This window comes from Balaenoptera acutorostrata, chromosome 13 (genome assembly GCF_949987535.1).
Source record: "Balaenoptera acutorostrata chromosome 13, mBalAcu1.1, whole genome shotgun sequence".
Lineage (NCBI taxonomy): Eukaryota > Metazoa > Chordata > Mammalia > Artiodactyla > Balaenopteridae > Balaenoptera > Balaenoptera acutorostrata.
Genome location: NC_080076.1, coordinates 11,281,959 through 11,308,469, shown reverse-complemented (window position 1 = coordinate 11,308,469; position 26,511 = coordinate 11,281,959). Strand labels below are relative to the sequence as shown.

Genomic DNA, 26,511 nt, shown 5'->3' with positions numbered 1-26,511 from the left:
ATCCTCCCAGACCAGGGCTTGAACCCATGTCCCCTGCATTGGCAGGCAGACTCTCAACCACTGCGCCACCAGGGAAGCCCGGCAGGCGGATTCTTAACCACTGCGCCACCAGGGAAGCCCGGCAGGCGGATTCTTAACCACTGCACCACCAGGGAAGCCCTACCACACAGTTTTAAAACAGGAAAGCACTTGGGGTCATCATCACTAAATTTAAGCTGGCTTTATCAAGCTGCTCATCCTGAATAACGCACACACAAAATCTGAAATTAAAAAAAGAGAAAGTGGTGGTGGGGTGGGGGAGAGGAGAGGGAAGCAAAGAGAGGGAGGGAGGGAAGGAGGAAGGGAAGCAAGAAGGAAGGAAGAAACCCTGTTTGCCACGTTATGTGTAGTGTTCACTTTGGCAGCTGTAAGCCATGCTGAGTGGTATGAGCAGGTATATTTAGAGATAATCCGGTTCAGAACTCATCGGGGCCATCTGCTGCTCTGCTCAACTAGTACAAAGGCTTGAGTTTCTAGTGGTTCACAGCTTCCTGGAAGTCACCACTTCACCGACCAGACAGACCTTTCTCACGCTGCCATTTGCTAGACATCTGTGCAATCTAGAGAATAACATAGTGCTATTTCTGTGTGTCCTTAGGGAAGGAGAAGCAGAGTTATACCGGCTTTTCTTAAGATGGAAACCATCCCCGGATGGTTAGTCAGTTCATGAGCGTCAAAGTTTTTAGTAAGACTCTAGACAGATCCACCCTATCCAAGTTCAGATTTTCCATGTAGCTAAGAAAATGGGCCTGGTTGAAAACCAAATTTGTGGGCTAGGGAGCTATAAAAAAGGAGAAATTCGTGGTTCTGTAATGGTCCTATAAGAAGTCATGTCATCATGAATATTTTTCAGGACGTGCATTCGTTTACTCTTTGATTAAGTATTTATGAGGTACATGGGCTGTACACCCTTGGGGCTATGTACTGAGGATATAAATGCAAAAAACGATTCTTGTCCTTTCTGTAGGTCACAACACAGTGAGGAAACTTAAAGATAATCTAAGTGTTGTCTGATAGTGGGTTTTATAAATGTGCAGTAGACAAATAAGTGCACTAAAAGAAGCCTGGGGAGATCAGACAAGTCTTTAAAGAGGAGGTAATATTTCAACTGAGCCTTGAAGGATGAAAAAGCAGTCCCTAAATAAATGGGACAAGAGAAGAAGATTTCTTGTCCCAAAGGAGTAGCCAATACAAAGGCATGGAGATGTGAGAAAATACAGTTTGTTAAGGGGCTTGTAAGTGATTCAGAAGGCCAAAGAATAGGGCAACAAGGAGAAGAGAGGCAGCCATGAATCAAGAGCCATATCATGAAATTTTAATATACTTGCGAAGGAAGTTTTTGTTTGTTTTTGTTTGTCTGTCTTTTGGTACTTTGGGGGATGGTTTCGAGCCTGTTTGAGCTTCAGAAAGGCTAACTGCTTGTGTCACAGGGTTTTAAATCGAAGGGGTCAAGACTCGTGGCAGAAGGTCAGTTCAGTGATGGTTAAGTATTTCAGGTAAGAGGTGGTGGGGACTGAAATAAGGTCGTGGGAAGGAGGATAAAAAAGATAAAATGAATAACATTTATTTGGAAGGTGAAGTCATTATAAGATGTTTCCAATTAGATGTGGGGTTGAGAAGGTTGGGAGGGATGCAGAAAAGGGAAGAGAGGTTTCCTTTTTCACTGCTGTCTCCACGGCCTCAACAAAGGTGCCTTCCACATAGTAAGCGCTGTACCCTGGATGGGAAATCCAGCGTCTCTGGCTCAGGATGGGAAATATCAGATTAAGATGCAATTTGGCAGTGTTGAATTTGAAGTTGCCTGAGGGATATCCACCTGGAGATGTTCGTTAATGAATCATTCAAATCCCTAAACATGGAAGGTGGGTGAGAAAAACAACTTATTGAACCTGGTTGATGGCGAAGCACGTAGGATTGATGACTCAATGAAGAAGCAGCTGACTTTTAAGCTTAGTCATTAACAGGGCCCTTTGGGAGTGAAGAGCAGAAAAGGGTACAATACACTCATTTTTAGCTTCTCTCCCACTTCTAACTGCTTTTTTCCTCTTCACCCAGGTAGTCAGAAATAGTTTTTAAAATATTGCACTAAATGATCTTAGTGCTTTTTGTAGAAAAGCCTTTGTTGTGGGCTATGTATGAAAGGTAATTAGCTCAAAATGCACCCACTAAATTACAAAGCATCATATACTTCAATGAGTCACTGTAGGTATATGTAATAGTACATTATTTAGAGACATGGAACAGAAAAAAAAACTCTTTTACAAAAGGGCTTTCAGAAATATGAAAAAATGTTTGAAGATTTCATTAATTTCTTGCCTTTGAAGCAACAATCCTTATAAATTTGTACAGTGCTTTAAGGAGGATCTAATCTGTGGACTAGAAAGGACACTTCTGTCTTTTGGTACCTATGCTTGTCTTCTCCGTTTGAAACATAAAACAGGTATGAGTGTATGTATTTGTATGTATGTGTATGTGTGTATATATACACACATATGTGTATACATGCTTATGTGTATGTTTCAGTGTTACACATCTAATCGGTTTGCTCTTGGCATACATATATACATACAAATAAGTAAAATAGTTTCACCTGAGACTCTGTATGTGGTGTTCTTAATCAGATAGCACTAACATAATAAACACTGCTCTTTAGTGTTTTGTAGTTTGTAAGCCACTTTTTTTTTTTTTTTTTTTAAATACATTATCTCACTTGAGTCTCACAGAACCTCTTTGAGGTTGGGGGAAACATTATCATTAGTTAACGTCTATATATGAAGAAATTAAAGCTGAAAGAAAGTTATATACATAGCTAATAAGCAGAGGGACTAAATCTTGGCCCCAAACATTCTGGTCACAAACACTGTCTATTTAGACAGATGCCAGACATTCCACTGGAATTCTTAGGGGCCATGTTAAGTGATCAAATATAGAGTAATAATAATTGAATGCTTACTCTAGGATTCTGTCCCAAAACTCTTGTCACTAGTTTTATAATTTGTTTAGAATATGACAGAACTATTGGGAAAACAGATACAACTTGACGAGTTTGGATTCCTTCTGCCCTCATAGCTGTATATATTCTCCAGTTCTCTGAATCCTTGTCTGTTTCTCTTTGGCCTTTATTTAAATTGATATCTCTGGCTTTTAATTAAATGGCATCTGACTAAATAACCTTTTTCTGTTTAGTATGCTAATTTGTTTATATGGTACTTGGATACTGAGTTTTGAAAACTACATTAACTGTTTGTTTTGCAGTCGTGTATTAGCTATATTTCTTAAGTGCTCCTGAGGCTGACATCCTGTGTGTTAAAAAATGGCCCTTAGAAGTTCTAGCTGCATTCCACAGAGTACCAGAATGTCTGCTGCAGCCAGTCTTTTCTCAAGAGTGGTGGCAAAACATAGGGAAGACCTCTTAGGGAACTGGAAAAAAAGAAGCAGAAAAGGAAAAGGCAGGGTGTTCTGGTTTCTGTACCCTGGAGGACTGGACTGATGTACCCTCTGGGGCTCAAGAGGAAGTCAGTGTCTGTAGAGTTCAAGTGTAAGGAATCAAATACCTCAACCTGGAAAAAGCTCTGGTGTTATCCCCTCAGAGAAGGTCACAGGTAAAAACAGCATGCGGTATTTCACCCTAGGGCTGTGTGTCATTTATGTTTTAGTTTTCTGGCCTTATATTAAAAAGCAAACAAACAAACAAATACAATGCAGATGGGAGAATACGTACGTGTTTCTTCTTCCTAAGGTGGTAAGTATAGAAATAATACTGTATTCTAGAATAATACATTTTTCAGCTTTGTATCCCCTTACATGGCAACAGAGTTGCATTGTAATCTTGTAGCTATGAGCCCTCTAGAGCTGCAGTTAAGAGCATTTTTCACTATTTTCATTGTTAACCAGTTTCCAGAGGCCCTCTCATCCATGCGGGCTGATTCTGTTTGGCCTGTACCAAAACTCAGCTCTTTACTGATTTCCATAAAAAAATTACACCTAGCATTTTGCAACATTAAAAAAAAAATCGTTATTACATTTATGTGAAGCCATGGGGAGTGCCATTCAGCACTGCACTTAACCAGTCCTCCTCTGAAGCTCTCTCCTTGGCTATCCCACCTCTGAGACTCTGCTTGAAGGGTTTAATAGTCTTTCCTTTCCCCTTCCTCCATGAATCATCCAGCTTCTGATTTCTCTTTCTCTTTTATTTGTGCTGAGGGATTTAACAATTATCCTTCATAACTTGAGTGTTTGTAAGGAAGGGGTGGGGGTCTCATTTTCCATCCCACAAAGTTTGAGACTTTTTTTTCCTTTATCAATATGCATACGTAGGAGAAATTACAGCGAATACACTTATTTCCATTTCATTCCAAAACAGAAGCAGTTTTCACTGCATTAAAAACTTGTATAACAGTCTTGGTACAGTCCGGTCTGTAGATTTGCGCTCCAAGAATTAGACGAGGTTTCTCGTTAGTGGTGGTAACTGTAAATTGCTCACATCTCATCACACTGTACTTGTCACCAGAGGAAACTGTCACTCATTGTGATTGCAATGCAGACTTGATTTTGGGGAAAAAAAAATAAAACTAAGATCATCTTAAAAGATGTTCTGGAGAAAATGCATGCCGTGGCAGTACTAAACAAAATCCTGTCATTTATTGAAGCTGGTGTCATCATGTTTTCTTGAGTAACATATGATGTTCAATGCTTCATGTGCTCTTTTCACTTTTACTTGACTTTCCTTGATTTTCATGTTAGAAAAATACAAAATGGGAATAATTTTGGTATGGAATCTGATGGATTTGATGTAGAAAGCCTTAGGCAATGTGTCTCAATTTGCAAAGCCTGTCGCATTCCAGGGCAGAAGGGGGTGTGTAGGAAGACTATGGGAGAATGACAAGTAGGAAATAGGAGATAAGAACCAAAGAACAGCACATTCTAGCAATTATAAGATGCACTCCCTCCCCCCGCCACATTTTACCTTCATAAATTGGGATGCCTCGTACAAATAATGACATCTTAAAATGATAACATCCAGGTTTCTTTTTCGTTTGTGGTAGAATATATGATTATGGTGCACTTTACAGTCATTGAGCTCCTGCCATTGAAGACCTTGAATGCTAAGCTGATCTTTCCTGTGGAAAGTTGTAGGGAGCCATCCGTGATCTTGAGCTGGAGAGTGATGCAACTGTTGTGCTTCAGTGAGATGCTTGTGACAGTCACCTAACACTCTGTGTTAGAGGAGGGGAGACCAGTCGAGAGTCTGTGGGTGTTTTTGGACAGTATGATTTGTTTTGCTGTTAAATCATGTGAGAAATAATGAAATCCCGATTCAGGGCAGAGATGGGTGGAGGTGGAGACAAAATGACAGGTGGTGGGCTATTGAGGCGGAACATTGGGAATTGACAGCTGTGTAGGGGCGAGGCTCAAAGGACCAGGAGGCATGGGGGTGGGGAGGGACTCAGCAGTTCAGTAGCTGTAAGCTGACATTTTGCCGTACTAGTGGTTGGGTTTTTCATATCGGGGAATGCAAGAATCTAAGACCTTTCAGGTCATTCATCTCTTATGGTGGGAGACCGGCTGGGGGCAGCATGGTACAGATGAGATTGGGTAGCATACACTCTGTTGTTGGCAAGATGTAGATTCAAGTCTGCCCTTTTTATGTAAGTTTAGACAGAGCACTTAATCCTGTTAAATAACACTTTCCTCGTGTATAAAATTAGGCCAATAATGCCCGCTACAGAAGTTTGTTAGGAGAGTTAAAGGCCCTTTTACCACAGCGTCTGACACCTAATCACACTCAATAAATATTAGCTCTCACTATTAGCTATTTGAATAAGAGAGCTATAAAACAATATGTGAAGCGGGGTGGATAAAAAGTCAGGATTGCGAATATAAAGCGAAGAAGTGCAAGGGTACAGAAAGGAATAGAGGAGCTACATTCTTTAACAAGAGTGATAGGATTTTGAGTTAGACTGGATCTGATCGCCAGCAGGAAAATTTTCTGTCATCACTTCATCATGGTTAAAGTGGTCCCGTTTCACATAATATTGCAATCCAGAATCGGCTAGTGGCAGTGATTACTAATTGTTTTATATTTGACACGTAACCATACATGTTTATTCCGGTATGGACTTTTTGTTTGTTTGTTTGTTTTTTTAAACCACAGATAATGTAAAAGAAGGGAGATTCAGCTGGCACTTTTAAATTTACTTTTATTTTTTTGGGGGTCTGCAGCAAAGGAAGTTTTAGTTAACAGAAGCAACATAGAAAATACCCACCCAAAATGATGCCCTCCAGGAATGTTTCCTTGTATGAATATCCCTCAGTAGCAGGCTTCTACCAGGAAATCATTATCATCTCAGCACTGCTGCAAGGAGTTTTGGGTGGTTCAGACTGAAATAGAATAGTACATCTAAACCGTGTATCTGTAATGTGATGGGATGAAGAGCAGAGAAAATGTATAACGTCGTAAATCTCAAAGAGAGAGCAATGGGCTTTCTTAGTGTGTATATTTGTGAGTGACGGTAATTGAATTTGTGCCTAAGATATCAGAGGTTATAAGTATCATTAATAACATTTTCTTTAAAATAAGTACCCTTGTCCTGCCAGATGTGTTGAGGTAGCAGACTATTTTGCGGTACCCTTTAAAGTTACTTTATGTATGCTCTTGACATAGATTTTTAAATCAAAAACTAATTACTTCTGTTGAATTATTATTATTTTTTTTTAAGGATTTTCTTATTTTTATTTATTTATTTATTTTTGGCTGTGTTGGGTCTTCGGTTCGTGCGAGGGCTTTCTCCAGTTGCGGCAAGCGGGGGCCACTCTTCATCGCGGTGCGGGGACCGCTCTTCGCTCTTCATCGCGGTGCGCGGGCCTTTCTCTATCGCGGCCCCTCCCGTCGCGGGGCACAGGCTCCAGACGCGCAGGCTCAGCAATTGTGGCTCACGGGCCCAGCTGCTCCGCGGCATGTGGGATCTTCCCAGACCAGGGCTCGAACCCGTGTCCCCTGCATTAGCAGGCAGATTCTCAACCACTGCGCCACCAGGGAAGCCCTGTTGAATTATTTTAACCAAATTGTGAGCTGGTGTCAGGAGGAAGACATTTTCCTCTACCCTTCTAGGTTCTTCTGGCTGGTCTAAGAATTAAATTGATATGAGACAGATTAACAGGAGAAAATCAAACAAAAGTTTAATAACATATATACATGGGAGAGACCCAGGAGGACTGAGACACTTGCCAAAATGGCTGAAACCCTCACCTTAACTACCATCTTCAGTTAAAGACAACAGAGGATGTTGGGGGTAGTGGTTTGGGACCTCAAAGGGGGAGGAAGGCTTTTCCATAAAAGCACACGTTTGGTAAACAAGTGTTTGCTGGGTCAGGCAGAGACAATGGGGCGCAGAGTGGCCTCTGGTCTCCAGGCCCTGCCTAGTTTCGCCACCCCACACCCAGCTCATATCCTTTGCTGATGTCTTTGGTTATAGCTCTATTCGGGGAACAGGCCCTCCATCGAAATTCTTTTAGGCAGTCAGGGAGCAGGTCAGAGTTTCTTCCTGAAATGCTTGGGTCTTGTTTTCAGCTCAAAATAATCCACATGCCAAAGAGACATTTTGGGGGGGGGGCAAGTTTTACTCCCCTACGTTCCTATAGCTTTACTAACTTTATTACATTTCTTTATAGAAACTTTTATCTTTAGGGCTTTAAACACTGAAATCCAGACTGTCAGCAGCAGGAAGGCAGGGTGTTGACACCTCTGTGGTTGCCTTGGGTGCTGAGAAAGCTCAGCAGGGACTTGGCTTTTCTGATTTATTTTTAAATGATACTGTTCTTTAGAGAAGAGAAAACGTGTCTTAGTTCTTCTTAGGTGACCTGAGCCAAAACATAGCCTTCTTATTTCTTATACCTGCTATATGTTAGATGAGACAATTACATATCCCATGGAAGGTCCTGACATGGGAAACAGGTTTATTTTTCATTTAGGAAGCTTTCGTGTTTATTGCAGTTATGCCAGAGATTTTTTTAAGGCAAATTACTGCCTAAGCTCTGCAGATATGCTTATTTTCACTTCTTTTTCTAGTTAATAAACCTATTTTCCTCTGCTTTTCAAAATGATATTATCAGTAAAATGGAAGACTATTTCCCTCAGCTCCTTCTGTATTCCTTTCTTCCTTTAGGTCTGTAGTTCTTACATTGGGTATATAATGGCATGGCCTGGAGAGCTTTTAAAAATAATAATAATAATAAAAAAGCCTGTGCCCATATTCTAACTGAACTCTTCTGTAGTAGGTCTGGGCATCGCCCCACTTGGGTGAACAGAACACACTTGCGTGGAGAACTTGAGGGGGTTGTATAAGGAGAAATGCGTTGAGATTTGGCTCCTGGGCTCAGTGAGTTAAGGCCATTTTGCTTCTTCCTCTTTCCAAATGAAAAACCCCACAGAGAATCCTCCCTACCCCTGTGACTGGTTCATTCACAGAGTGAAGTTTGTAAAAATCAAAGCATTTGGGAGCATGGGAAAAATAAGAGTGTATCAGGTGTGGACTGAAAGAAACAAGCAGCATTCTGCCTGGGGCGATGTCTTTTACGAATTTTGCCGCCCTGAAGCTGCTTCCTCAGTGGCTTCTGCTTCTGGTCTGTACATACGCATCTCTCACCAAATTGTGCAAATGTGCCTCTCACCCTCCTGTGCCCCTGCAGGAGGAGGCGTGGTGTGCATGAGGACAGATGTCCTCGGAGAGCCAAGCTCTGCCACTCTTTAGTCCTTGAGTTAGTTACCTGCATCCAGCGAACAGACTCTGAGACAGGGATTTGCCTGTCGGGGATTTATTAGCGTGGGTCTCAGAATCAAGACTTGTGAGGGAGGGAGGGAAGTAGGGCTGGGCAGAGGCAGGAGTTGAACTGCAGTGCAGTTGCAACCTAGAAGGGGGCTCACCTTTGAAGATCTGTGGAGCTGGGAAGGCTCTTCAAAGTTGTCCTGGATCAGGGGAGCAGGAGAAGTTTAAAATCAGCCGGTCATTGACTGTGGGATGCCCCCGAGAAAGAAATATTACCTTGGGCAAAGTGGCTCTCTTTGTTGTTTTTGCAATTTGCCAACTTTGTAAATATCCCTGAAGTGAGTGACAGTTTTTAGGAAGAACTTAGCTGAGAAGCATCAGCGCCTAGCGCTCCCAGTGTTTCGTGGGGTCAGGTAGGAAGTTGACCCGTGTGGCTGCAATGACTTCCCCTAGAGGCCCCCCCTTGCCCCACTCTCATCCGTTTGCTTCAGGTAATCAGTTCAGGGGGCAGCTCCAACAGAACATGTTTGACCTCTTTTCTTGGTGGGATTTACAAGGAGGTCAGTAGGATGAACTCCAGCCCCTGGTGTTGTAGCCCGTCCCCAGGTTACAGCCAGCACTCATCATCTTCCTCTCATCACTCAGCCTGCCTCGGGCTGAGGTTCTTTTGAACCTGTCCTTTTAACATCAGAACGGGGCAAGAGAGTATCAGGAGACACCCAAGTGCCCAGATGCTAAGCCTGTTCTTCCTGCCCCCATGGTGTAATGGAAGCCCGCCCGCTCCTGGTGATCAAGGTCAATTACACCTACCAGGATGGCAGTGCTTCTCCTCGTGCATTGGTCCCTTGGTGTGGGGAGTCCAGAGACAAGGCAGAGGATGACCATGAACTTGGAGGAATCACCTCACTCTTGGAGTGGAAGCACATGTCTCCAGGCAGGTCAGTAGGAGTGAAGATAACGTGGACATTCGCACTGTAACTCTAGTCCCTGGTCCTGTGCATTCTACCTGCCCCAGGAAGCTGTATGATATCAGAGGAGGCATCTCTCTCCAAATAGTGGGTGTTTTCCTACAGCAAATGGTAAAGGGCTGAGAGCAGACCGACTCTAGCACTTCCAGCAGTTGAAGTGAGTGTTGCAGCCCTTGGGGTGAAGGGGGGTGGGTTGGGTGACCCACTATAGATCCCCTAGAGGGGAGTCTCCGGTGTGAGAATAACCTCTGAGGTTTGAGATCATAAATATTTTCTTTCCACTCCCGCTTTCTTTGTTAGCTTTATATTTCCAATCTTTTTATCGTAAGCATGTGATAGATGAAAATGTTAATTTTTTGAGCAGACATGCGTCGTTTCTGTGGGAAAAATATAGTAAACCAACACAGTGTCACGGATTCTGTTACTTATAGTTCTTGCATCACCTTAATGTTCTCTCTGCCTCTCTGCCTCTGACCAATACTAACTTCATGTAACATATAAGCAGAGCATTTTGTTTTTCTTCGTTTATCTTTCTGGTCCCAGAGTGATGCCTAGAACCTAAGAGCATCCCTGCATCTTGATAATATGAACTAGTTATGTACAGAAGATGCAGTTTACATTCATAATACCTTGTCATTTTGCATCATCAAAACAAACTTCCTCCTAATAGTCCAGAAATTAGCTTCTCACTCTTCTTAGGTTTCCTGAAACATGAATTTTGTGAGAAGTAAAATTGCTTGCCCCCCCCATGGAAAATTGATATAATTTTAAAATGGTTTAAAATTTAAATATAGCTGTTGTTTAAAGTACCACATCCTATTTGGTGGATACGTAAGTTATACACTGTGTACTTTTCTTCCTGTATCATTGGTAGTTAGAGGAGGGACAGTTCCCTTTTAAGTAAAATATATAAATAAATCAAAACACAGAGAAAATGTTATTCAATAATCTTATGTAGAAGAAGTTATAAATACAAATGAATTAAAAGTGATTATTATATTTTCAACCGTGACATTATTGACATAAGCAGGTTTGTGTGTGAGGGGTATTATCTGTTCGACCAAAAATTTTCGATCTGGGATGCTGGTTGAAAATTTTGATCCCTGTTTCCAACTCAAAGAGATTCTGATTCAGTAGACTTAAGATAGAGCCCCTAAATTGGCATTTTTAACCAACGTCCCAGGTAATTCTGATGCAAGAGACCTACATACTACAAAAATTAATAAGTACATTAGCCAAACAACAGGTTAAGATCAGTGAACTATTCTGCAGTCTTTTAAAATTTTTTAATTAAGCAGATTACAGAATATAGATTGTAAAATATATTTATACTATGATGCCTCTTTTAATATATCACATGCAAAAATTATTCTGTATTATAAACTAGCGGATCCTGTGTGTTACTCACTCTGACTATCCATAGAAAGGAATGTAGTCCATCATTCAGTAAAGTTTCTTCCTGGACATCAAGTTCTGCCCTTCATTACTAGACTAATCCTACTAATTACTAGCCTTCTTGTCTCAACTTAAATATCTTTTATTTAAAAAGCACTTTTCTGAACCCCTGAAGTTGGTTTGGTTTCTCTGTTATATGATTTCTTAGCCTTCTGTGGGTGCTTTTTTGTGGTCATCAGAATTGCAGTTGTTTTTTCAACCTGGTGCTCTGACAGTTTGCACCTCCGTAGATGGTCTCATGCACATGGGGACTATTTAGTTCAATGCCTTAGGTTTGCCTCTGCCACCGTGTCCTTTTCTGTCTTCATCCATCCACACCCGTACACCTGACCTGTAGGATATACTCCGTACTTATTTTGAATAGATGATTAACAGATGTTGAGTGTCTAGACGAAGACAGAAACAGGCCTGATTCAAACTTTGTTTTACCAGGACAATCTAGTTTGGGCACCAAGAGTAATGTCAGTTGTATCCCTGTAGTCCAGGTCATAGCTGAAGTGGTACTTTCATCCTGGTACTTTTAATACCTGCCAAAGGGATACTTTGAACTTGTAACTTTAAAAAAGATGTCAGAAGGGATTAACTAGACAAACACTAAGTACCCAGTGAAGAATATTTGAAACCAAGTTTACCAAATAGATATCACAACTTACAAACACATGTACATAGTTACCTTGGGTTTAGAGTTAACTGTCAGCCCTCAAGATCTGACCTGTAAGTGTAAGTGTTGAATGGCCTCGGCACTGTCTGTTCTCCTGTTGGATGAGCTGCTGTTCTCTGTTCCCCCTCCTCGTCTGTGTTATCTGTGACGTTCTGTGTTATCTGTGACGTTCTGTGTTTCTCCGTATCTTTGTCCACACTGGTCCATCAGGCCACATTGGATGTATATTATCCTTGTATCAGAATTGATAAGTTAGGGTAGAATATTCTCTTCTTTTTTTTTTTATTAATTTTTATTGGAGTATAGTTGCTTTACAGTGTTGTGTTAGTTTCTGCTGTACAGCACAGTGAATCAGTTATACATATATATATATATATGTATCTCCAGTCTTTTTTAGATTCCCATCCCATTTAGATCACCACAGAGTACTGAATAGAGTTCCCTGTGCTATACAGTAGGTTCTCATTATTTATCCATTCAATATATAGTAGTGTATATATGTCAGTCCCAATCTCCCAATTCATCCCACCTTCCCTTCCCCCCTTGGTAACCATAAGTTTGTTTTCTACATCTGTGACTCTATTTCTGCTTTGCAGATAAGTTCATCTGTACCATTTTTCTAGATTCCACATATAAGTGATATCATACGATATTTGTCTTTCTCTTTCTGACTTCACTCTGTGTGACGATCTCTAACTCCATCCATGTCACTGCAGATGGCATTATTTTGTTCCTTTTTATGGCTGAGTAATATTCCATTGTATATAGGTACCACATCTTCTTTATCCATTCCTCTGTCTGTGGACATTTAGGTTGCATCCATGTCCTGGATATTGTAAATAATGCTGCAGTGAACATCAGGGTTCATGCAACCTTTCAAATTTTGGTTTTCTCCAGATACAGTATATGCCCAGGAGTGGGATTGCTGGATCATATGGTAGCTCTATTTTTAGTTTTTTAAGGAACCTCCATACTGTTCTCCTTAGTGGCTGTACCAATTTACATTCCCACCAACAGTGCAAGAGGGTTCCCTTTTCTCCACACCCTCTTCAGCATTTATTGTTTGTAGATTTTTCGATGATGGCCATTCTGACTGGTGTGAGGTGATACCTCATTGTAGTTTTGATTTGCATTTCTTTAATAATTAGTGATGTTGAACATCTTTTCATGTGTTTGTTGGCCATCTGTATGTCGTCTTTGGAGAAATGTCTATTTAGATCTTCCACGCATTTTTTGATTGGGTTGTTTTTTTTTTTTGATATTGAGCTGTGTGAGCTGTTTGTATGTTTTGGAGATTAATCCGTTGTCAGTTGCTTTGTTTGCAAATAGAATATTGTCTTCTTAAATCAGATGAGTGTTGAAGTTTTCTCCCCCAAAAGTAGACTTCAAAATTATATTTCCATTATTTTAACTGTTACTGTTTCTATTTTTGAACGCACAAGGCCATGCAGTGCAGAAGACGTCAGGAAATACTTTGCAACTACATGATGCTATTATCCTCTGTGACATATACGTGAATGCCTTCTCCAGAATGCCATGTGCAAAACATCTGTGCCCATCTTAAGGATGGCCTCGTCAGAATGCCCTGTGCCTCCATGAGGCCAGAGTCTTCTAGTCTTCCCTGATATTAGGACAGGGAAAGAGTTTTAGACTCGTGACTGCCTACAGGCATTCAGAAGAGCTTTCACGTAGGGTTTTCTCCACTGACCCAGTTCTTCTCAACTGATCTGTGGTGGAGGACCAAGTTTTATGTTGTTGCTGTTTGTGTGCAAGCTTCTTGGTTTTTAAGAACTCAGGACATACTTCGTTTTGACCTCCTAATAATTTTGCTGCTACATTAAAAATGAATTACTTAGATTAAAAAATTAAATCCCCCTTTTTGCATTATTATTATTGGGCTCAAGAGACATTAAATTACTCTGTAAAATGACTATGCAAGTTGCTAAGCCCTTCTTCTCAGTTTCCATACTCATCTTGACTGGGACTGATTGCACCCAGTCCCGGGACTGCTCTTTCCATAGCACTGCTCTGGCCTCCTGTGACATATATTTGCAGAAAAAGCAAAATTTTCTTCCTCCTGCGAAGAAAGCTGAAGCTTTCCAGGGGTTTGCTTTCTGACTGCTTCTGGTTTACGACTTGGCGTTTGGAAGGAAGTGAGCGAGGCAGTAGATGGGAGCCATGAATCAGAGACACGATGTTCTCACGATTAAATTAGCCCACGAGGAGTTTTGATCAGTAAGAATTTGACTCCACGCAGATTTTTTAAGCTGGTTGAAAGTTTTGGATGTGTCCTGGAGGCAGCAACCCCAGAGAGGACGAGATGAGCGCTGTGGAGCCTTCTTTAGGGAGTTGCATGTAGCTGTGTGGAATGGAAAATGCTTCTCTGAGCTCTTATCAGTCAGTCCCTGGTGAAAAAGACATGGCTCTTCACGTGAAGCTTGATGTAACCATGTCTTAGACAGAAATGTAGAACTTTTTCAAACAAAAGCAAGATTTCCCCTACTAAGGGAGGGCAGGTACTTCCATTGTACAACTCTATGTGGACTTACATATGGATAGAAAGTGACATTTTACGAAGTACTTCCAAATGCATTACTTCATTTTATCCTCACTTCAAGGTTCAAGGCTAGGTGGACATTTAGGATGCTGATCTATAACCAGGGATAAACTGGGATTTAAGTGCAATCAAGGCAGCAGGATAAGGAGCGGAGTGGAGATTCAGTAGCCATACTTCTGGTTCCTTTGCATGGACCTAGCATCTGTACCACTGCTACTCAGTATGTACTGAGACCCCAGAATGAATGTTTATTGCCATTGAGTTAGCGTGAACTTTTCCTGAGGATAAAAATAATCATAATAGTCCCTCCTTTTTAAAATTTACTATTGGTTAAAAAAAAAAAAGGAAAGAAATGAGATTTTCTTGGCAGTTTTAACCTTACCTAAGTACTTCCTGAATTGTATCCCTTTCCTTTATTATTCTATGTGTAATAATTAATATCTCTACTTCTTAAACCACGCATCTTCCTCAAAGATGCTTCACAAGTAAATTGTGTTCCATTACCCTGGACCACAATGATAATTATAAATTAGGAATACTTCAACCAGAAAAAAAAAGTTACTCATACACTTGTTTTCATCTGTAATATTTCTTCAACAGCTTGATAATTACATGGTATCCAGTGGCATGTGGAAAATATCTATTAAAAAGCATAATGAGAAAAGAAAACTTGCATGTAATGTGTATATTCAGGCAGTTTTATTTCTGCTAATTATTGTTTAAATCTGCCCTCTATACTTATAATTTTAACCTTGTACAAGTTTAGCAAAAGTAAAATGCATGAGTCCTAACAATCTGTAATATATTTTTAAACTTAAAAAAATCAAGAATCTATAATAAGTAAATCAGTGGTAGAAAATTTACCTTAGAAATCTTTTGCCTAATATTCAGTATAAATCATTCTCAGATGGATTAACTTGGTGTTCAAAGGAACATATGCGTAGTTTTTGTTCAGCCCTCATTACTCCATTTCTGTACACAAATGTAGTAGCACTGTAAATCTTTATTTATATAATAATGCATTTTGCATTTTTCTTATTCAAATGTTCGTTATAGAAAAATTGAATATAACACTAATTATTTCCATCATATATTCAGTGAGGATCACAGAGGCTTTTGTTTAGTTTTATATTTTTAGTGTCAAGACTTTCATGATAAACGTTATCTCTGTCCCAATAGTTTCATCTTATGTCTGTATTTGTTCTTTTTTTTATGAATAACTATTTAAAAAATTTTTTAAACATCTTTATTGGAGTATAATTGCTTTACAAAGTACAATCCTGACATTATAGTAATTTATCTTTACGAATCACATCCTACTGCAATATCTCAAGTAGTTGTCATAATTGTTCAGTGAAGTCCAAGTACAGGCATTTCTGTCTCTATTTTATAGAGGAGGGAGACTAGGAGAGTAAAGACAAGATCAGCAGTAAGAGCCGATAACAGGCAGATCTGAAGACATTCATAGAGGGAGGAAAAGTTGGTCAATATATTGAATTGATTTTTTTTTTTACCTCAGTCTTTGCTAAATTGAGGAATATCCTCCATTTTCAGACTTTTTAAGCAGATGGATCGCAAGTGCTAGATCAGGTAGTTCATATCAGGCCCTAGTTGATTAAATAAATGTAAGAAAATTGTCGGAACTGCAGTGCATTGATCTGTCTTTAGTTTTGCTCTTTACAGTCTTAAATTTAAAAAATAAATGGTGGATAAAAAAATTAATCAAGGATATGAGATTCTGCCATCTGAGGACATCCAAGGGTCTATCAAACCCTCCTTAATCACGTGTGTGTGTGTGTGTGTGTGTGTGTGTGTGTGTGTGTGTGAAGTACTGTATAAGACCTAGGAAAACAGGAATAAGAAAGCAGGTCTGTCTCTCCAGGGCTCTGTCTCTTGGGGAACACAAAGGTACCAATGCACAAATTACCCTGGGCATAGAAAACTAGGTATCTGAACTCCATCTCGGCGGTTCAGAGGATTGGGGAGGACAAACCAGAGATACAGGATGTTTTTTTGTTTAGTTTGTTTTCTTTTTACTTAATGCTATTAAAACTTAAAAGAATAGAAATTGAAATAAAACAAGCACTCCTGTTTTACAATGTGGATTAAAAATTTACTAAATTTCCTGCAACAGATTTTTTATTGAGGATGTGGAATATGGTGATAAAAAGAACCCAGCTCTTAAGGAGTTTATACATTAAAGACAGGATTGGGATTGGGTAGGAAAACAACTAAACCAGATTTTCATTATAAAGCAGAATTGAAAGCATTTTGTCATAGAAATTCAAACAACATGCCATGTGGGAAAAACAGGATTGTTAAGGCTTCAGTAAGAGGGAACTTGGATTAAGTAGAGTTGGTTGTCAGTTGGTGGGTAAGATGATGGAGGACGTGTCTGGAAAAGATGGAGATGCTCTGCTCAGGCAGTGGTAACGACCCACGTGCCTGGGACATAGAGGGCCCTCTGGGATGTGGTAGGAAAGAGAGACTGGGGAGATGGCACATGGCCACGTGGAGCCGAGTGCTTAGGATTTGGAGTTAAACCCAGAGACCATGGGGAGCAATTATTTGATGAAGGGTGTGACACAATTCAGTGCATGTTTTAGGGAGATCATTTCTGACGTGCACTATAACAGCCTCGATGATGTGAGTTATTAAAAGTGGAAAATAACTGGGGAGTTTTGTGATAGCCCACGTGAAAGATTTGAAGATTCCAAGTTAGGATGATTGTTCAGAGAGACTGGAGAATGGGGTGATATGTTAGAGGTAATGAGTGCGTATTCCTTCGAGCGGGAGACGATGGAGCCATAACTGATTACTAAACAGAATCTACTCTAGGTGTCTGTGAAGTATGCTTCGCATCCTGGCCTGTGTAGGTTATAACTCAGTCCCACAGTTTCATGTTTCTTACATCGTTACTGTACACAGTGCTGGCATAGTGACATTGGATTCGCATAATACTTAGATCTCCTCCCTGCTTCTTCTTTTGCCTTATCATGAGCTGGACTCAGCTAAGAGGGCTGTGCTCCTCACTGTTTGTGCTCATTTGCCAAAAAAAAATTTGTATTTAATGTAAATATTTACTTTGGAGTCACAACAAATATTTCGAAAAGGATTTAAGGACACAGTACAAGTGAGTTTTGTCTGGTGATTAATCAAGATTTTGTTGTTATTGTTTAGGTGAATTACAAGATCATGTTTACAAGGATATTGGCAAGTCAAATAGACATAACAACGTGAATTCTACTCTGCCCCAAATAGAGTGCAAATCTTTGCTTTTTATTGTGTTTTTCAGTTATTGCTTATTTGCTCACTTACCATATTGTGGGACCGCAGAATTCTTTTTCCTGGCCAGAGGTTTTCACTGTGGAGAGTCCTACTCTATTCCATAATCATCATTGACAAAGACTGTGCATGAGTGTATGTGTGCTTGTGTGTGTGCGTTTGGCGGGGGTAGGGGTGGGGCTACATAGACACGTGTCTTGAGAATGCCATTCACTCCTTCTACACTTGTAGCGTGTTTCTTTTCTGAGCATGCTTTTTCTGCACAGAAGGATAATAGTTTTTCCTAACAGCATGGGTTTCACCCCACGTATTAAGGTTAGTATCGTGGGTGTAGCCTCACAGATTCAGTGTCTGCATCATCTGATAATTATGTATCCATCTTAACATTCCAGAATTGGTCCTCCACTTTCAACTGCAGATGCTTCCACTAACCTTGCAAGGACACCCAGTCGAAACTCATAGCAGTTTTACGCTCGTGAATTTTGGCAGTGGTTACAAGCCTAGGGATGGTCCCAGCTGGGAGAAAAGTGTCAGTGATGGGGAGGGTGGTAGATTTCAGGGCTCCTGCAATAGATGTGTGGGTGTGTCTGTGTAGGTGGGGGGCGAGCGGTGATGGTGGTGGCAGTTAGAGGTAGAAGAGAAGAATTCTGATCCTTGAAGGAGTGGAAAAACAAGCAGTATGAAGCTTTTTTTACCTTTAAGTTCTTACGCTGTCAGTAATGGAGAACAGCTACCAATGCCGCATAACGTCAGATACGGCATCAGAGCTCAGGCTGGAGATCAGTCAGGATTTCATGTGTATTCTGTATTGAAAGGAATGCCTCCTCTTTCCCTTACCTGAATACCCCAGGAACACATGGTATCCCCACGCTGTGAAGACAGCAGTCAGTTGATAGGAATTAGTTAAATGAATCATAAGGGCTGGTCCTATAAATGGGAGCCCCTAGTGATATTTAGAGACATAGCAAACCTTTGATTAAAGACACAGCCTGTGTATAACTTCTGTATGTCTGTGGTCATCAAGGGCGAGGAGGGGCTGGGAGAATGCTGTGAGAAGTGTGTGTAGGGAGGACTACTTGAGGTATTAGCCGCTTAAAAGCAACTTATTTTCACCTATCATCTGCATTTGTCTCTGGACTCAAGTTTTTGCTCTGTGTTGTTGAGTGTGGTTTATTGCTGTTCTGTAACGTCCAGAAAGGTCCCTCCTGGTACATCATAAAACGTGTTGATGGAAACACTGAGCGTCTTTGAGATTTGGGGAGTGATCAGGCGGGAGTGGTTGTCTGTACCCTTCTGCCCTGGCAGAAGTGGGAGCTTTAATGTCTTTGTGGCAGCTTTAATGTCCTCACCTCACAGGACACAGCTTCTCCCCCAGAGGCCGGATCCCCATTGTAGGGAGTGGAGGACGGGCTTTCCACCAGCCTAATGGTTTTCATACTCCTAGCTCTGCCATGGAGAGCTGGCAGCATGACCAGCAAAGTACTTTCTCTGCCTCAGTTTCCTCATCTGTTAAAGGGATAATAATGTCAGTCAGCGTGAGCGTGGAATGAGTTACTATGTAGAGAACATTAGCAGTAGTTCCTGGCACATAGGGAGTGCTCAGTAATTCAAACTATAGTCATTCTTAGCTTGCTTTGTCTTAAATTAGAGGGAGATATGTATGTAATAGTCACCCTGAGAATGACTTAAGAAAATTAAATAATTCATTACATTTCAAGAATACAACTTCTCCATATGCTGGATAATCATGCTGCAGAGTGATTCACTAGTTAATTCCACACTGAACAAAGCTAAATTAAAACTTGTGCCAGAAATTAACTTTTCTGTATCATTTCGTCCTAACTGAAAACTACAGAAACTAAAGGATAAATCAGGTATTTAAGTGTTCTGAAGCCGAGTATAAACATAGCTGTTACAGTGCGATGGAAAAATCACTTAGAGAAATTCATGGTACAAAAGCAGTATCCTCAACAGCTGAGGATGGAAATGGGCTGGGCATCCACTTGCCTAAGTTTCCCATATCTTATATTTTTTGAACCTTGTCTTTCAAAGAATGCAAACATAGTTCTGCAGGGCAGTGAACAGCCTTGTTATTTGGTAAATTGGGTTTTTGCGTTTGTATTAATTGCAGTCCAGAATCACGGCGGTTGCAGAGGATGAAAGATTGTTGAAATTACAGATTGAGCGCTGTATTTCTCAGGTTATGAAGTTCAGGGAAATATGTAATCATTTCTGAGTTTCCTCAGGTTCCTCTGTTCAACACAATGTTCTGACATACAGAAGGGACAGTTCCAGATATGAAATGCAAATCAGTAGGGGCTGGCCCCGAGCCATAGCCGGGGTTAATCATGCAAATCTAATGCAGTTCTTGGTATTTCAGGAAAGGTTTTAGTTGAAGTCTTAGGCACGTATTGATTTAAAATTCCTACTTCAGAGAGCAGTGTAATTTTTCTTTTACAGCTTCAAATTTTAAAATATAGAACAGGATTTGGAGACCAATTTAGTGACTGGACATCCATCCATCCTTAATAATCCTGAAAAGTTGTGGGAGCTGGGAGGGAAGGGTACCCTTAAAGGATGTGGCGATTTCTAAGCATACTAAAAAATATATTAGATCTAAAGTTACAAATGTTCTGTAGCAAGTCCCTTTGCTTGGAATACGATGAAATCAACCAATTAGGCATGGTTACTGAATGTCTGCTCTGGTCAAAGAAGATGGCTAAAACTGGCAAGGACAGACCAAATCAAAAATAACACTACAACGAGTTCCTAACTTTGGGAATGATATAAAATTCCTTTGGAAATGAGACTGTTTACAGGAAGAAATGAAATTGTCTCGCTCACAAGCGCAAGCTGACACATTCTAATAGCCGTTTCCGCTGTGCACAAAACGCGTCAGCTTATCTTTCCAAGAACAATACAATTTCATATGCTGCTGCCTGACATAAGAATTATTTTTACATATCTCCGTATCGCTGACTCTCTTGTAAGTTAATCTCATCTCACATGAATTTTTCACCAGCTTCACTCTGATGTTGATAAAGGAGACGGTTCCATCAAATACATCTTGTCAGGCGAAGGGGCAAGTTCCATTTTCATTATTGATGAGAACACTGGGGATATTCACGCTACCAAGAGGCTGGATCGCGAGGAGCAGGCCTACTACACCCTTCGAGCCCAAGCGCTGGACCGGCTCACCAACAAGCCCGTGGAACCCGAGTCGGAGTTCGTCATCAAGATTCAGGACATCAATGACAACGAACCTAAATTCCTGGACGGCCCGTACACTGCAGGAGTTCCCGAAATGTCTCCTGTGGGTAAGTAAAGAGCAAGTCGGTCTTGTGCCATCTGATTTTAGGAGGTTTGTGTTTCATATTAAATCACCATAAATACTGGGGAAGAAATCACATTAGCATTCGTATAGAAATTGCCAGTTAGTGTGAGGGGAATGTTTGAGATGTGTTAGTAGGCAGTATCCAAATTCTATTTTTTGACACATTATTTTATTTATACGGAAAATTAGGAAATTCTTCCTTTTACACAGCTGTCTCAGTGTCTTCAAGAAATTACGTAGGTCTTACAATCCCTTTTCAATTTAATATTTAAAATTAAAAAATGATTCAAATTATGCCTAAGAAGTTAAAAAAAAAAGACAATAAAATTACTATCAAACCAAAAAAAAAAAATCTAGACACAGCCCTGTGATGATCTATTACTTTTCTTTTTCTTTCTCCCCATGTTAAAATAATAATCCACTATTCTAAGCATCTCTCTGGGGCCAGGGTATCAAGCAGGCCAGCAGTGTAGCCAGGCTAATATTAGGATCAGCTGATCTATTTGCTTATAGAGTATGCTTGAACCTGTAAATGTCCATCCACTGGCCACCACGAATCTTTTTGTGATTTCTCCAGAAATTTAAATGCATGAAAATTTATACTGAATTTATAATAATGGTAAAGTGATACTCAGTGTGAGATATATAAAAGAATAATGAAGGCTGTTTTACTCAAAGGCCTTTTGACGTTGCCCCATTACTGGAAAAATAGAAAGTAAGTTACCTTTAGCATACACTGTATTTCAAATACTATTAAACTGTCTTTTAAATTCCACTTATTTAGGTACCTTTGGAATAGTTTTCAGCCAGTATGTAATTTAGGTGTGGATGATCTTACAAAATAATAATAAAAAAAAAATTGTGGGGCTGGAATAGAGACCAGTTGATTTATATCTTTTATTTCCTATTGTTTATAGTATTGAAGGGGGAAGTTTATTTAAAATAATAATCGAACTTGTATTTTAACACGTATTTCAACTCAAGTCTTTGACTTGAAAATTTTACCCAGTTTGATTTGTTTTACTTGATTGATTGATTGATTGATTGATTGTGATTTGTTTTACTTTAAATAAAAGTCATGCGTTCATTCCAGCTTTCGATCCACACATCTGCTATGCAGGGGAGTGGAATTGCAAAGATGTGTATTACGTGTGCCCAATTTAGTGACCCTAAATTTCTGTTCCAGTCAGATTGGAGAGGGAACATTATTTTGGGACCATGGCTCAAGCTGCTAAAGAAATACGAACTGAAAATAAGCCAGAGGAATCGATGCTTGTGGACAGCAGAAGTTCTGAACTGCAGCGGCAGCATCTCACTATAATTATCTTCTGTGTAAATATTTCTTAGACCAAACAGGCTTATTCACACTTTCTCAATACCGTCCACTCCTTCAGAGTGCTTCCTGCTGCTTAACAACGATGGTGACAGCAGCAACAGCAAGATTTGGGAGGTTTTAGAAAAAAGAGAAGGCACGTTGTCCTCCCCAAAGTAGTAATGTTTAGAAAAACAGGAGGTTCTGAGGTGTGTTGAAGCAATTCAGTTCAATGCCATCATTCTCCTGGGCATTTTGGGCATTCTTCATGGGCTTGCTAAGGTTTTCCTTTCCTGTGTAGAACCCAGCAGTGCAAATTGGATTACTGTGAGCTTTTTGTTCTAGAGGCTGAATAATGCACTGTAGTTTTGGTTCCAGTGGTACCACTCTGATATCAAACAGCATGATTATTCTGTGCATGTGTAAGTTATTTTAGTTATTTGATTCCAACAGGTTCAGAACTTTTTAGAAAATGATTTCTCAATGTCTTCAGGATTTACTTGACACTAATGGAGGTCACTTGGTTAACATCAAAATTTGAGCTAAGAACAGTAAATGTCTACATAAAATGTATCCTATGGATTTATAGTGACAGCTTATCAAAGTGTTTAATTCTAACCAAATAGTTATAATAGCCACTGAATAGTATGGTATATACAACACAAGTTTTCAGTATTTATTATTCAGGCTTTTTTTTTTTTTTTTTTTTCATTGAGAACTAACTAAGATTTGAAACACACTCATAAGTCCCTGGGATCTCTTATTTGTTGCCAGAAGAGCATAGATAAGCATGAGAATACAAGTGTGTGTGTGTGCGTGTGTATGTGTAGTAAATTATTTAACAAACACTTAAGAAAAAAATTATACACAACAAAATTTACTGAAGTATAGTTTTCATTATTTTGTTTGTTTCAAGGTGTTTTCTTTTCCAGTGAAGTAGGAAATCAGTACTTACCCATATCATGAGAATAAATATTGCTGTAACGATGGTGCTGTAAAGATGTTCTCTATTTCCTTATAGAGGAAATAGAGAACATCAAAGTCATTGATTCTAACATTTTAAAATAGTCAAAATCTAATTGTTAAAAAGATTTTAAAATATACATCATTCACTGTTTGGTCCTACCAAGCATCCATAGAGCACAGTCTCCTAAGTCTATCAAATAAAAAAAGTAAAACTCCAGAATTTACAAAATGGTCGTGTGTGTGTGTATGTACAACCCACACATACATATTCAAATTTTCCACCCAATCTGAAAGAAAATAGAATTGGTAAGGGAAATCATAATCTGGAAAAGAGAATAGACTTATAATAAGATGGGCATTGGTGACTTATTTAAGGCATTTAGAAAGGGAGATCTACATAGGAATATATCTAAAAGAGATGTTAGACTAAAAATGCCATATTTTCAAGAATTTATTAGAAACCAACTTGAACCTTAAAAGAATACAGAAAGGGATTTTTCCCATCCCCATCAGCTAGGACATAAATGATAAAATAGCATGTGCTTAAATATTTAAACTAAGCAAATGTGTGTAGCTAATATTTTTAAGATGATATTCCAAATGGAATTAAAAAGAACAGATCACACTAAATGCTTTCCATATGGAATAAGTGAATGCATAGTAAAAGGAAGAAGCAATATGACATTCTATCATATGAAATGTAGAAAAACAACCAATGTTGTGATTTTTCAAGTTGCCATGCTTTTTCCCCTTTGGGAGGGTTTGGTTTAAACGTTCATTTCATGCTTTTGTTTTTAAATCAATTAGTGAAAACAAATGAAAAATAAAACTACTACAGGAAGAGACAGAGTAGCCACTTAATATCCAGTTAAATGTATCAACTTAATATTCTTTATTCAGTTAATGAAGTTTCAGTTTCTGTCTGGCTTTACTTTGCTACAGCAGTGAGTGCCTCAGTGATTTGAGTGTCACAATGTTAGTATTTGTCATGCTGCCTTCTAGACAGTGATTGAGACTTACAGAGATTGCTCTTGATAAAAATTTATTACCCAACCCTGATGGATGAGATGCCTAAAATTTGAGTCCCATCCACTTCTGAATATATATCCCTGCCTAACTTGCATCATCAGTCTTATTTTTTGCCAACATATTTTCATGTCCCTTAAATATTTCTGAAGGATGAATTTATCATTTATCATCTCTTGGGGTTTGTCTTAGGCAAAAAAAAATATGATATCAATTTTTAATGTACCTTAGAATAAGAAAAATTAAAAATGAAAAACGAATCTAGTGTAGAATCTTTAGCGTTTTGTGAGTTCTTACATTTTGTGGCATTTGGGAGTTTTTAATTCATTGGTTTTGGGATTGGCACGTAGGGACCTCAGTGGTACAAGTGACAGCAACGGATGCTGATGATCCTACGTATGGCAACAGCGCCCGAGTGGTCTACAGTATCCTGCAAGGACAGCCGTACTTCTCAGTGGAGCCAAAGACAGGTAAAAATTGACATGCAACTCTCTTTGTAAAGTCATCATTTATATCTTGGCATAGAATTAATAATAGTTATTTTTATTCAATATAGTTGGAATTGATAACAGACACTATTTTTACTGTGGTTCTCTCAATATGTGTACCATGGCAATAAACAGCATATTATTTATAGAGACATTAGCACATTTTAAGAATATTTTATTATATTTATCATTATTCCTCCCAAAATTAAACAAAATATTAGATATTGAAAAGTATTTCAGCTGTTATCTCTTGACTATATAAGAAGATGTTGATTATTCATCTCTAAATTTTTTTTGCTTTGTTTTCTTTAATTAATTCACATAGGAATTACACACAGTAAAATTTAAATCTTAAGCAAAATCTCCTTGCCATGCAGTAGAATATGTGCTAGGTTCAGCTTGTCCTTCCTGGGGCTGGTTTTTCTCAGGGAAATTAGTTGAAACATAACAATTAGGATGATGATCTGCTAAATCAAAAACTAAATTAAATGACTTTTAATCTCAGAAAAAAAAAATTATGAATTGCAAAGCTGCCTGGATAGAATATGTGGTTGTTTGGCTAGATATTCTGTTTTGCTTTGAAGAGGAAATAGTTTATATACCGTAGGACTATAATTTGGAGCACTGTTTTCTTGGTTATAAAATAATATTTTATCTATTCTGCTCCTCTGGCTCTGGGTATAGGGAAGTGTGGGCGGGTGCGAAGATGGGTGGGTGTGAGCCATTGATTTTCTTCATCACTGTGAAAATCCAAAATTTCTCTATATTTTAATAATTTTGCCTTTATCATGGAGAATAATTCTTCCTCAAATAGCATTTAGTGATTTTGAAAATTTGATAGTACTTATGATCCTAAATGAATATTTTAATGCCACTTACCCTGTTTTTCATATTATAAAAAATGGCAATATCAAATCATTCTCAAATCACTGTGGGGGGGATAAACATTTTAAGTGTCTTTTGAGAATGACAGTTGTGCAAAAACAGACCAGTAAATTCGCTGCGAGCTCATCATTCATTAGAATTTTCATAGAGGCCGTGACATATTTTTTACCAATGTTGTGATAAAGTCTGGAAGCTGCCTAGAAAGTCTGATAGGGGAGAAATAGTTCTGTTTCAGCGAGTATTGAAGGAGAAGTAAATGAAAGTATCTGGTTTATGATCTGAATCCTGGGAACGTAGAAGTTGTGCTCGTGGTTGATTTAATGATAGATCTGAGAACCTAAATTCAGACACCCACCCATTCCCTTCTATATCTACTCTTTGCAGCCTAGAAAGGCATTGACAAGTTTCTGACAATTTGCTCACAAATTATACACCTCCTGCATTATATAACCTGTTCAAAAATAGCATGTACTAATCCCAAGGGTTAAATATTTTGCTGCTACTACTGATTGGCTTGTGATTTTAGCTTTGCTGTAAGATAATAGGTGTTTCATAGGCCCTGTGTAGGTAAGACCTCACCTATTGAACAACTGGACGATAGTCTGTGTCATGGCATCACATGATTAGTACTTCAAACTTAATTTTAATTTTCAATCTCAAGGACCGTGAGTTATAGGAGGTAAAGTTTCATTTAATTTTGTTTTGGTTAAGAGTTTTTAATGCTGTAATCATGGTAATCATTGGGACTTCTCTTTCTTATAGTCATTCGT

The 26,511-nt window shown here is 39.1% G+C and overlaps 1 protein-coding gene across 1 annotated transcript in view; it reads left to right on the top strand.

Annotated features, from left to right (window-relative positions):
• The window catches only part of CDH7 (cadherin 7), a 131,371-nt gene that overhangs the window by 36,053 nt on the left and 68,807 nt on the right, over nucleotides 1-26,511 (top strand). The window contains exons 3-4 of the mRNA XM_007189932.2: nucleotides 20,753-21,047; nucleotides 24,719-24,838. Of these exons, the coding sequence (XP_007189994.1) occupies nucleotides 20,753-21,047; nucleotides 24,719-24,838 (415 nt within the window). The remainder of the gene's footprint in view (nucleotides 1-20,752; nucleotides 21,048-24,718; nucleotides 24,839-26,511) is intronic.